At 37.5% G+C, this 13018-nt stretch overlaps 2 protein-coding genes across 5 annotated transcripts in view; one reads left to right on the top strand and one right to left on the bottom strand.

Moving 5' to 3' along the window:
• Positions 1-4753, bottom strand: part of ABTB1 (ankyrin repeat and BTB domain containing 1) — a 28241-nt gene extending 23488 nt beyond the window's left edge. Inside the window, exons 1-2 of one of the 3 annotated variants that reach the window (XM_070936910.1) lie at positions 4571-4753; positions 1356-1418 (exon numbers count right to left, since the gene is read on the bottom strand). In XM_070936910.1, coding sequence (XP_070793011.1) covers positions 1356-1418; positions 4571-4626 — 119 coding nt within the window. In that variant the 5' untranslated portion in view covers positions 4627-4753. The remainder of the gene's footprint in view (positions 1-1355; positions 1419-4570) is intronic. The other 2 variants (XM_070936908.1, XM_070936909.1) reach the window with 2 other exon arrangements.
• An 88-nt stretch (positions 4754-4841) lies between these two features.
• On the top strand, positions 4842-10895 carry FERRY3 (FERRY endosomal RAB5 effector complex subunit 3). 2 transcript variants are annotated; one of them, XM_070936907.1, is made up of 2 exons: positions 4842-4904; positions 5517-8285. In XM_070936907.1, the coding sequence occupies exon 2, from the start codon at positions 5621-5623 to the stop codon at positions 6998-7000; it is 1380 nt and encodes a 459-aa protein (XP_070793008.1). In that variant the 5' UTR covers positions 4842-4904; positions 5517-5620; the 3' UTR covers positions 7001-8285. The 2 variants fall into 2 exon arrangements, 1 of the variants encoding a protein (XP_070793008.1); XR_011599985.1 differs by adding an exon at positions 10054-10895 and having other exon boundaries at positions 4855-7166.
• Positions 10896-13018: the final 2123 nt, after the last annotated feature.

Here is a 13018-nt window from a genome sequence, read left to right as displayed (position 1 = left end):
AGACTTCCAGAACAAATCACATTAAAGAACAAACATTTTAAGCAGCAATTTTCTTATGAGAAAACACATTCGGCCTTAGATTTAGACATACAGAACTGTGTATACTTAAATCTTGTCTTGGCTCTAGAAAGATAGCCAGGTTACTGCCTGCAAAAGTTTGTGTGAAGAATTCATTCTACAATAAGAGCCCTTTTCCCAGTCTCATCTTGAGGAATCAAGATAAAACAAAGTTTAAGTAAGTTGTCCAGAAATTGCTTAAGCTTTTAAGGCAAAACCACCACTTTGATTTTTTCCTAGATTCAGACTGATAACCAAAACAGGGCTGATATAATCACAATTTTCTGAAAGATACTTGGATAAAGTTATTTTTGTCTACCTCATAGACAGCAGACATTCTCACCAATCCCACAATGTTGTCTTTTTATCACTAGTAATGCAAAATAAATTTACATAAGCTGTTTCCTCACCACCCTCTGAAAAACTGTTCTCATTTCCCCCCCAATTTTCAAAACCAATCAAACTCACATTCCAATAAATTAATCCTGTGCTAGTGGGTGTTAGTTTTCTCACTGTAGAGACTGCCTGCCACACTTTATGCCTTGTACCATCTAGTTGGCATTACGTGCTGTCATGGACTGTGCTATATCATAAAAGCTCTCAAACGCAACTTTTCTGATATACTGCCCTCCAAGTGTTGTTAAGATACACCACTTCTCAAGGTGGCAATGCTCAGTTTTTCTGTTTGGAATCAAAAGACAGCTGCTTACACTGTATGTGCTTTGCTTTCTGTGAAGATCTTTAAGAACCATAGGAAGCAATTGGTCAACTTGACAGAGAAAAGGAGCACTAGTTTATAGGCACTCTTATTTGGCAAATGGCTAACTAGAACCAGACTGAACAATGACTGAAGAAGTTTTCCTGCAAACTCCAAACTTACAAATTTGAGGCAGCATGCTAAGAAAATGAGTTCTGCTTCAAAAATAATACAGCTCCAAACACAAATTGAAAAAAAATATGAGAATTAATGTTTCCATGCTACCGGCTAATTCAAATTTTTCTAGCAACTTATTCAAATGGCCATTCTCAAGCAATGATAAAAAAACTCTATTGTTACCCATAATATTTTTGCAAAGGAAGAAAAGTATCCAGGTTGACAGAGGGGTAAATACTAGAGTATTCTTCATACATATAACCTGGGAGAGATTACTTAAAAAATACTTATAACAAAAAGCATTTTCTTTTCAAAAAATAGAAAAGATAAGAGAAATGCTGCAAAAACTGAAAGACCTTAGTTTTTCTTAAATCCCCGTGTAAGTTACCAAACAGTATGGGTGTCTCAAGGCCAAAGCACTCACAAAGGGGTACTGTCCCATTTGTCTCGGACATTGATTTCAACATCTCTCTGTTCAAGAAGGTATCTGAAAGACAAACAGACAATTTTAATAACTAAGAAGCTATTCCAACACACTTTATTCATGGGTTGAATTTTCTTTTTATTACAAAAGTATCCCAGCAATGGAGGCCTCTCAAAGCCTCAACCCAAATAAGTGAGAGTCGACCAAAAATATTTTTGCACTAATCTACTGCTTTCCATTTGTCTGCCTACTACAGATCAAATCTAACTTTCTAATGTGTGTGTGTGTGTGTGTGTGTGTGTGTGTGTGTGTGTGAATTAAATAACAGAAGTTCTTTAAGGTTATTTATCAAAGATATTATTGATAGGAATACAAATATTGTCCCTTTATATTAGGAGCATAAAAACCAAGTTTCCACTTGGTTTTCAGTTGCAATTCCAAGTGCTAGTTATCACTTTTGAAATCTTGGCTTGGAGCCTCATTATCACTAAAAGTGCTTACTCCAAACAGAATCTGCGTGCAGAAACTAAAAGGTCAGAGTTCCCATTCACCAGGAATTAAGGCAGAAGGGACTAGAGACAAGAATTTTCTGCAGAGACTCTCCTATTAAGAAATTTTCTATTATCAAATATAGCATTGGTCCTTCATACCTAGAATTTAGGAAATTAGCTCTATCTGAGACCATTTGGCCTGGGAAATGAGGAATGCATAGGCCAGAGGTGAATGGTAGCACAGCAAGGATATAATGCTATTCATGATTTTTTAAAGATAGCATTCTACTGATATAGACAATATTATTGTACAGACTAATAGGATTGTTATATTGTTTTTCTCCATGCTGCTTAGATTTCCACTGACTGAATAATTTTCCTAGAAACCAGGAGGGTGTGAATTCTAATCCTATTTTAGGCATGAAAGCCAGCAAGGTGACTTTGGGCCAGTCATTCTCTCAGCCTACCTCACAGTGTTATTGTTGTGAGGAAAATAGGAGGAAAGACTATTAGGTATGTTCACCACCTTGAGTTACTTATAAAGTAATAAAGGAGGAATTGAAATCAAATAACTGAAATAAACAAAAAAAAGCATATTTTGTTTCTTGAAAAATCCTTTAAGCACTATAAGAATTATCAACTGATTTAATCAGATTTAAATGCTGTGAAGTACATAATATAATCACAAACACAGATCCTCTCTTTATAAATTACTAACAATTATTGTTAGCTTGTATTTTGATTATGTTCTGTTATACAGTAACAGCACTGAATTCTACACTAAATTCATCTAGTGAAAAAGCAGCAGATAGTTTCAAATTATCTTCAAATAAATACCATGTAATTTTAGGATGGGACTGTATATTTATAAATTGCTTCAAAACTCATTTCACATATACTGTATCTCTCTACTTTTACACTAGCTGTGTTAGGCTATCTGAAGTTGTCAGCTGTTTTAGGGATGAAGTAGAGCTGATAAGCAGGAAAACTTTTTTAGAAAGAATGTAAGAACCAGGGGCTCTGCTAGATAGCAGCATCGAGCATAACTTGACTGATGGAAAAACAGAACAAAATGAAACCATAAGGCAGGTTCATTCTACTTAATACTTGGATGGTAAAGCATCAGATAATTTCAAGGCTAGACCAAGAAACAAATTAAACATTCCAGAGGCAATATCAAACCAGTTTCATGTCGTTGCTAAGAAAATTGCAGTGACATATCCATCAAGTCACCAGGAAGTGAACCTAATCAAGGAGGATGTTGGATTTCCCACCACTGTCATGAAACAACTTGAGTAAGAGACTTAATGATACCAAACAGTAGTTGCTTTGGGAGTTAAGTAAATGTGAGCAGGCCAAAAGCATGTTCATCATGACAAAATTAAAACAGCATTCTTTCTATCATTTTTGGGTCCCAAATATTTAATATACTGTAACATACATTTGTCTTACTATCTAACACAGGATTCTAACACATACTTGAAATGATCAAATGTGTGGAGTATGCATACACACTTTGCTGCTGTTGGAAGAGAAAAAATGGAAATGGGAGTGATGAAAGCTAATGAGAATTACCTACGGTATAGTGACTTCCAAAAAGCAAGTGTGAACCAGGCCTTCTTTCATTGAATATTTTAATATATGTAGTGTGATAAGAAAATTTGGTCATCATGAGAAATGGTGTTAATGCTTCTTTTGAATATCTCACTCCTGAATGCTACGAAGCCAGATGTGGTGCATACATAGCCCATTTCCTCCCAAATGTAGTTCTCAATCTAGGATAGAGGTAGTCCTCAATTTTACAGCCATAATTGAGCCCAAAATTTATCTTGCTAAATGAGAAATTTGTTAAGTGAGCTTTGCCCCATTTTACGACTTTTCTTGCCACATTTGTTAAATGCAGTTGTTAAATTAGTAACATGGTTAAGTGAATCTGGTTTCCCCATTGGCTCTGCTTGTCAGAAGGGTCGTAAAAGGGGATCACATGACCCAGGGACATTGCAACCGTCATAAATGCGAGTCAGTCGACAAGCGTCTGCATTTTGACCATGTGGGTGCTGCAACGGCCATAAGTGTGAAAAATGAACACAGTGCCGTTGTAACTTTGAACGCTCACTAAATGAACTGTTATAAATCGAGGACTACCTGTACTTAAAACACAGCTTTTATTCTACATTTCCCTCAACCTAGGCAACTTTTCCCTTGCATGCCACATAACAAGGGGCAATAAGCTGACTTTGTATAAAAAAAGAACACCGCTTGGGGGGGTTGAAAGCCCTACTAAACAGGTATATATACAAAAGTATGAAGGCTATTGCTTAACGCATTGTAAGCCGCCCTGAGTCTCTGGAAAAGGGCGGCATATAAATCGAACCAATAAATAAATAATAAATGCTCTGCTACCCCTAAAAGGATGGTAAATAAGTAATTAATACTTAGAAGCACTTTCAGTTAAGTGCTTGGAAACACACACACTTGCCCACATTCATAAGGTTGAAGAGTCTGAAAATGCAAGAGCCACTTTTGAAAAGTTCTTTCTGGCTGGTAAACAAAACGCCCATCGGACTCTCAAGAAACACAAAGCCCGAGAAGCGGGAGTTACACCACCCCATACTACAACCACCCAGCCAACTTCGGGGTGGGGTGGGGTCAAGTTATGCCCTAAACGTTCCACCCGCACCTTCTCCACCCAGCGCCCCTTAAAAGCCTCGGCCCAGGCCTCACCGCACGCGACAAACATCGCCCTTCTTGCAGCTGGTGAACAGGTCGTTGGTGTCCATGGCCCGGCGGAAAACGCCGCATTGACCCGGCCTGGAAGGGAGCGAAAGTGGGTTCGGGCAAGTGGGTGGGGGCGGCGGAGGGCGGGCGAGGCCGCGGTGGGGAACCCGAGCGGGACGGATGTAAACACGACCGACGGGGGCTGAGCCTACCAAGGCCGGCCCTCCCTCTCTCCACCCCGGCTAGCGCGCAGGCCCGCCCCTCTCTCTCGCCGGTTCGCAGGAGGCTGGACCTGGCGGCGGGAAGGAGCTCCGTCTCTCGCCTCTGCCCCGCTTGAAAGGTGAGCCGGGCCTGAAAGCCTAACCCCCCCCACCCCGTGGCTCAGGACGGTCCCAGCTGCGCTGAGGCGGCAGCGACTCGCCCTCTTCGGACGCTACCGGCGACGGCCTGGTTGCCCCCGGAAGCCTCAGTCACGCCCGGGGGATTTGCATGCCGCCCGTTTTGCGACCCTCGCCCAGAAAACGGCGACGCCGCTCGCTTTATTAAGGCTTGAAGAGACCGCGGGCCGCGAAGCCTCTCTCTCTCCACGCTCCGGAAACCGGCCCCCATTTAAAGGGAGCGAGGCCGCTGCAGAAGCGACCGAGAAGCGGAAGCGCCTGTTGGGGTTTTTTTGTGTGGCGTTTTTGAAAAGGACGTGAATTGAAAACGCTTTTTCAATTGAATTCAATTCAATTGAAGGCGCTCAGCCCTGGAAAGGAAGAGCCGTTGAGGAAAGGAGGAGGAGGAGAAAAAAAAAAAAAAAGCCGCAGGATGGAGAGAGAATTTGTGTATGAATTCAAGGCCGGGAACCAGCATTTTGTGCTTACCGTCCCGCTGAAGTTCCCCGTCCAAGAAAACGTTAGTCATTTGCCTAGGCGTCTGATGCTTCTTCATAATTTGCCTTGCTTCGTAGAAAACGGCTTGAAAGAGTCTCTGACTAAATTCATAGAGGAGGAATCCGTGGAAGATTTTGACAGAGAAGCCGAAGGGGCTCTGGAAGCTGTAAAATCTGGTAAAATGGATTTACACCAGCTGGCGAAGGCTTGGGCCCAAGCTTACACTGAGTCAACTTCCGAGCATGCCAGACCAGAAGACCCCAGCTGGGATGAAGATTTTGCAGATGTTTATCATGACTTGATCCACTCTCCTGCCTCTGAAACTCTGTTAAACTTGGAACATAATTATTTTGTTAGCATCTCCGAATTAATAAGCGAGAGGGATGTGGAGCTAAAAAAACTGCGAGAAAGACAACGGGCAGAAATGGATAAGGTGATGCAAGAACTGGGGAAATCATTAACAGATCAAGATGTAAACATGTTGGCCGCTCAGCACTTTGAATCCCAACAGCTACTGGAGAACAAGTGGAGCAGTGAATTGAAACAAACCACAGCAATCCAAAAACAGGAGTATCAAGAATGGGTGGTAAAAGTTCACCAGGATCTGAAAAATCCCAACAGTACTATTGGTGATGAGATCAAAGTCACTCCTAATCAGTGGAGAGAATCTGAAGAAGGAACTGGAAGACTCTTTGAGGACCAGAGGCAACTGGAAGAAAGTTTCACTATCCATTTGGGAGCACAGCTGAAAACCATGCATAATCTGCGACTACTGAGGGCAGATATGCTAGATTTCTGCAAGCACAAGCGCAGTCACCGTAGCGGAGTCAAACTCCACCGTCTTCAAACTGCACTATCACTTTATTCAACTTCCCTTTGTGGTCTAGTCTTGCTTGTGGATAATCGCATCAGTTCATACAGTGGGATCAAGAGGGATTTTGCAACTGTTTGCCAGGAGTGTACAGATTTCCATTTTCCTGGAGTTCAGGAACAGCTTGAAGTTGTTCAGCAAGTTGTACTTTATGCCCGAGCACAACGCAGTAGTAAGTCCAAAAGACTAAATGAGGCAGGAAACAGAAATAGTGGCAATGAAGATAAATCTAAGAATGGGGAACAGAATCAATCAAATATTTTTCCAGGAGAATTTTATATCACCCGACATTCAAATCTCTCTGAAATTCATGTGACTTTTCATCTTTGTGTGGATGACAATGTGAGGTCAGGTAATATTACAGCCCGGGATCCTGCAATCATGGGCCTCCGAAATATCCTTAAAGTGTGCTGCACCCATGACATCACCACAATTAGTATTCCTCTTCTGCTGATACATGATATGTCTGAAGAAATGACAATATCTTGGTGTCTGAAAAGAGCAGAACTTGTATTTAAGTGTGTCAAAGGATTTATGATGGAAATGGCTTCCTGGGATGGTGGGATTTCTCGAACTGTTCAATTCTTGGTACCACAAAGTATTTCTGAAGAAATGTTTTACCAACTGAGTAACATGTTGCCACAGATTTTCCGTGTGTCATCTACGCTAACTCTGACATCCAAACACTGAACTCTCTTCAAAATTGTGCAAAGGATTAATAAAATGATTCTGGACTTTAATACCAGAAACACTTTGATAACTTGAACATGATTGTTGAAATTCCTAACAGAAGCACCTGCAATATTTAAAAAAAAAAAGTCGCACTGTACTTTCATGCCTACAGAAAGGGAAATGGGTAATGGGTTATTTTTTTCCTTCTTTTTTTTTGCCATTTTGGGTTCCAGGCCCTCCCTCTGTTAAATGCTGTTCTAAGGTCCTTCCAACTCTTAGATAACAAGAACTGTAGTAGAAAAGTGGGAATCTAAATGTCTGTGTATCACTAGAAAGTAGCTGTATGTTGAAAATATAATTATCAAAGGAAAAAACTTGCTTTTTTTAAGATATGGATGTATTCATATAGAAGTTTCCTTACCTGTTTTGTTTTGAGAGTGATACCAGTTTGTTACTTCACAGAATAGAATGTTAATACAGGCAAATACAATGATAACCTATGGTAAACAGTTTTTATATTACCAGGTGGGAATTTAGATTGTATTTTTTTCTGTAGGGCTATAATTCCTACTTTGAAATATTTGGCTGGATTTTTGCAGCCCAAATACAGTAGTCCTATTTGAGATGGCATTATGTTTTGGTCTTGAGTTCATAAAAGAGATAAACATGAAGAATTCAAAACCACTGCAGTAAATTAAGAGCTTCAGTTTTTTTTAATAACAACAGGGGAGCAATTCACGTCCTTCAAATTTCATTGTGGGATTCATGCACTTTACCTAGCCATATACTGTGACCGTTTGCTTGGTTTTAGCTTCATATGTTGTGTAAACTTGACCATTGTAGTTTGCAAATCATGGCTTTAAAAACATGATTCACACAATGTGTAGAAAAATATAATTTCCCTTGCAAAGACACAAGATATTCTTTCTATACTATAGGTGGTGAAAATAACATCAGAACAACTACATCTTAAGTTATATCTTTCTGCCAGTAGGCAAAAACATTTTCCTTAAAGTACATTGATGGGTTTTGTTTGTTGATTTGATCAAACATGGTGCTATTCAGTAATGGTAATTGTGGAGAAAGAGGGGATGGACGTTGAAGAAATAAATTATTTTTAAAAAGTATAAAAATTAAATCTCTAATTAAATTAACCAGGCATGCCTCTGTTCTGTGCTGCTCTTGGTACAGACATGCCTCTGTTTCATCTAGATTAAGAAATGAGTTTGTAACCCACAATTAATACTAATTTAAGTTTGGTTTTAGCAAAATACACATAACTCTAATTAGATTATTTAGGAACCTCGACTGGATCATAGACAATTATTATGACCTTGTTGTGCATAATAAATATAAATTAAGTGAAGTAAAATCATATGATTTTGCTGTTTTGGTGGTCAGATTTCCCATTATGGAGATTTTCTAACGTATTTGTCACCTTAGCAACATTTCCAGTTCTTTCCTGTTTTCCAGGATCTTGTTAATACTTGTCTCCTAAACTATTGCTTGGAGTATCAAAAAAAAAGAGGCCATTAAGATCTAATGAAATGACCAGAGTTATGGCTTGCCTATTTAATAAGAACTAAAATCCATAAGGACTGAAATATTTTACAGATAGTCCTTGACTTATGACCAGTTGCTTAGTGATTGTTCAAAGTTATGACTGATCTCAAAAGTACTTATGACACAGATTTGAAGTTCGAAGGCTGGGTCCCCCTGCCGTCACATGATTTCATTTTTGGCAGTTAGCAACCAGCCACATTTATGGGCAATATATAGCGTTCCACAGTCATGTGACTGCACTTTATTTATTTTGTTTGCTGGAAACCAGTGTTTGCTTCAAGACAGTAGGTTTGCTTAACAACCACTGTTTGCTTAATGACCACTGCATTCATTTAGTGACTGCCTCAAAAAAAATGTAAAATTGGATCAGTCATGTAATGACCCACTTAACCTTAATTATGGGCTCAAGGTCATAAATTGAGGATTACCTCAATTTACAGAACAGCCATGTAGTATAAAATCTACCTATTTCTTTATATTTCCTCCAATAAATGGAGCTTGGAACTCATCATGTTGAGTTTCTTTAATTTTTAATAACTATAAATTGCTTTTGTTGAGTGTTTCTTAATTCGGGGCAAAATTGATTTGAGTGTTTTTTTCTACCAGAAAATAATCATAAAAGTAAAGTTATTTTATTTTTATATCTGATTGCAATGTTACTTTTAATCAATTCAAAAATTTTGTCTTGTAACATAATATAAATTTTTGAAATCCTCCTTTTCTCCTACTGAGTGATGAATTTAACTTAATTTCAAATTTAGTCATGGCTTTAGCTCTATAGGTTCTGATTGCTAGAACTGCAGCAAAATGCAGAATATATATTTCAATCCATGAATGAGTTAAAATTCTTTAAAAATGTTTGCAGTTATTTGCTCATTTTAAGAACGTTCCTCTCATTTCAAAGTCCCTGTGGAAATTCTTTTAAATAATAGTTAATTTCCCAGACTTGATACTATTTAATTTTGTTTTCATCATAACATTTTTATAAATGAGGGTTTGATAGATGTGGATTTGATTAAGAAAGCATATTTTCCAGTTTCTTGAACATATTCAGAAGAAATGGATGTTGAATTTTTCAGCTTTTTTATGCCTAATTATGACAAGAAGTGCCCAAATTTTTAATACTGTTTCTTAAACGTTCAATCTTAACTATCAGTTCTTCTGATTTTATCAAGCTAAAAATATTGATACAATTAATATCATAAGATATTATGGAATTCCAAGAGCACCTTTTTTGATGTTTTATAAAGAACTATAAAAATTATGTCTGCTTTTTTTCTATTGTGTTTACTAATCACTTTTTGTTGAGATTTTTTCATATCTATCTGTCTCCAAATAATTGTTTATTGATTTGAATTGCTGATGATTTGCTCAATATATTTTGTATTGTTGTAGGAATATTTATCTAAATAGTGAGTTAGAAACACTATGTCATAAACTTGTTAATTTTCCAAAAATTAGAAGAGTATTCATAATTGTAGAAAATCCCTTGTGTTTTATACAATTAGGGCATGACATTGGCATCCTTCAGTCTCAAAAGAGTATGGTATCGTGCTCTGGAAAGAAGTCCTAAAACATCATCTAGTGTGACTAAAAAGGCCAATTCGAGAGTGGCAATCCTTCCACACTGAGGGCAGATACATTCTGTCCCCTGCCCAGCCCCCAGATTTCGCTGGTTCCGGGACTGCCTCTTTGCCTCAGCCTGCCGAACAAGTGTCTCTTCGAATTGAAGAAGGCCATGCTGCGTCTTTAGCCTCCAAGCTGAACAATCAGAGGTCAAGGTTTCCCAGTTGTTAATATAGCTTAAAAAAAAAGTAAATAGTGGTTTAGTGTGAACCCAATCTACAGTATTTGAATTATAAAACTAACCCCATCTTATCTTCTGATTATTTTCTTCTGTGATTCTATAAAGAAAAAAAAAAAAGAGTATATTCAGTAAAACCAATCTCTTCTTCCTACTGTTACACTGATGTTACCAGCACCTATTTTGCTAAAATAAGCAAATTAATTTTGTGTCAAACTAAGACTTGATCTGGCTAGCTAAGAAAATTGTATGGGTTTGATACTGTAATATGTAAAGCATGTTTATAGCAATATATGAACTGTATTGTGGCTTATCCAGCAATTATTATAGCTAATGTACGTTATTGACAACTTAGCCCCTCAAAAATGATAACAAAAATGATAACATAGTATGCTATGCTATCCCAGTTTATGAATGTTGGAATGTATACCATAGAATTAGGTGTTATTTGGAGGGCAACTAACAATTATTGGGTTTGTTCCTTCAAACTACATTTCACTTAAAATTTGTATTGTAGTAAATGTTCATATCTTCTGGGCCATTTTGTCAAGTTTGCTTGACTTTTATTCAAGTTTATTATTGATTTATTGTTTGCTAATGCTCTTGTAGCAGTATCCAATGTTTTGTTATGAAAAGTCATGAAGAATAATTTAAACTGTTTATTAGAAATAATTAACCATTTGGAGAAGCAAAAACAATGGATAGATTAAAGGAAGGACTCAAAGATAATTTTGCAAAAAGTCTTCAGAAGTCATCGACATAGGAAAGAACAAAACCCCAAAATTAAAACATTTAAGAAAATGAAGAAATTGAACAGAGCAGAATGTTCAGAATACATTTGGCATTGTTTCTTGGGAAAAAGCTTTGACTTGGATAAGTTATTCTTTGTAGAGCAAATCCTCTTCCAATGGTAAAGGTGTAGAACTGAACATTTTAACTTCTGGAAATGTTTTTGTAGCGCACCATACTAGTATTTATTTTTTTCAAGAAATTTCTAAAAACATTTAAATTACATGGAAAAGTAAAAAGATTAAAATATGTAAAACCTGTGCTTAAAACTGGTAAATACTTCCATTTTCTCTGATAACTTGCAATTTGCTCTTCTTGGTCTTTACAGATCATTGCTAAAAGCATTGCTAACTGAGATTTAATGTTAAATGTGTATTAAGGGACAACAATCCATTGATAGTAAAATGACTTGCTTAATTCTGTAATGATCCATGTGTTAGTAAAAAATAAATACAATGTTGATCCAAATGTGTTATTTTTATTATTACTTGGATATAATTACTAGGTATAGAAGAGTGCCATAGGCAGTGTCTGAATTCACATATAAGGATACTTCATAATAGTTGTTGAGTGTGTGAACTATTGAGATTTGCAGATCTGTATAAACTAAGATCATAGTGACTTAGTAAATGTATAAATCTGACAATCATGGCTTATTAACAAACTTTTTCCCCATTCAATAGCGTTCTCAGAGACTGGACAAGTCACTGCAGTTTTCTTGGCAATGTTTCTTTTTTTTCCAGAATACCATTTTTTCCTTCCTAGGGATGAGAGAAAATGACTAACCCAAGGCCACACAGCTGGCTTTGTGCCTAAAGTGGGATTAGAACTCCCAGTTTCCCAGTTTCTAGCCTGAATGCCTTAACCCAGTCATCCCTAACCTTTCTGGCTCTGTGGACCGGTGGTATTGGTGGCAGTGGAAAGATGGATGGTTCAGCACAAATTGAGTTTTGCCTGCTCATCGTGGCCTGGTAGCGGGCTACAATCTGGAGGTTGCACCCCCCTGCCTTAACCACTGCATCAAAGTGGCTCCCAAACATTATTTTGAGCTAATTTATGACCTAGTTCCATATCTGTAGAAGGGTCATGATTTGTTCCCATGGTTCTTACATTGGCTGAAGTCATGCAATATGTTAAGACCCAATGTGGTTTATCACTAAATCAGAGTAAGCAAAAATGGCTTAATCCAGTTATATTTATTGTTGAACAGCTTGTTTGGTTTACATGCCATGGGACACTAAGACATAATGCGCATAACCACAGTAGCTGGATTCAAACCCAGTCCCAAAAGCAAAATTATGGTTTTGTTTATGGTAGATGAAATCTATATGTTCAAGCTATCTATTAAGATAAAAGAGGCTGTATTCACAAACCATGTTTACATTGGGATTATGAGTTTAGGCCACTGAAGTTTTTATCGTGAAGTGTCAATTTTCTGGTTTTCAGTAAAATGGACTGGTATATAATTGGATCAAATTCTGCTGTAATTTCTGTGTTTTAAGAGATGAAGGCCACCCTGGTTATATCATAAGGAACCATCATGGATAACTGCAATTTTTTCATTCCCTACTGTACCAAAAGTACTATACATTCAATATAATTATTAGGGATGCTGCAAGATTAAGCTGAAAACTCAATATATATTTATCTATTGGGGACCAAAAATGGGAGCTTTGAACTACTTCCTAGCTGGTTAAAATGTATTTTAGCTCAAAACCTGGCCTTAATACTTATAAACTAATAAACTATATACTAAAATCCAAAAATATTGGAAGTTGATTGGTTGATTCTCCAGTCAAAAGGTAACCATATAGGTGAATCCTTTCCCCCCCCCCCCCGCAAAACATTACAATGGAATTAGTTCAGTTTCCTACTATAAC

Source organism: Pituophis catenifer, unplaced genomic scaffold (assembly GCF_029215685.1).
Source record: "Pituophis catenifer annectens isolate HBS135680 unplaced genomic scaffold, rPitCat1.0.hap2 SCAF_2, whole genome shotgun sequence".
Lineage (NCBI taxonomy): Eukaryota > Metazoa > Chordata > Lepidosauria > Squamata > Colubridae > Pituophis > Pituophis catenifer.
The sequence above is the reverse complement of the archived record's forward strand: the minus strand, read 5'-3'. Positions and strand labels throughout refer to the sequence as shown.

Excerpts from the sequence above, each read along its gene's own strand:
- FERRY3 (XM_070936907.1), top strand. The coding sequence starts at position 5,621 with ATGGATTTACACCAGCTGGCGAAGGCTTGGGCCCAAGCTTACACTGAG.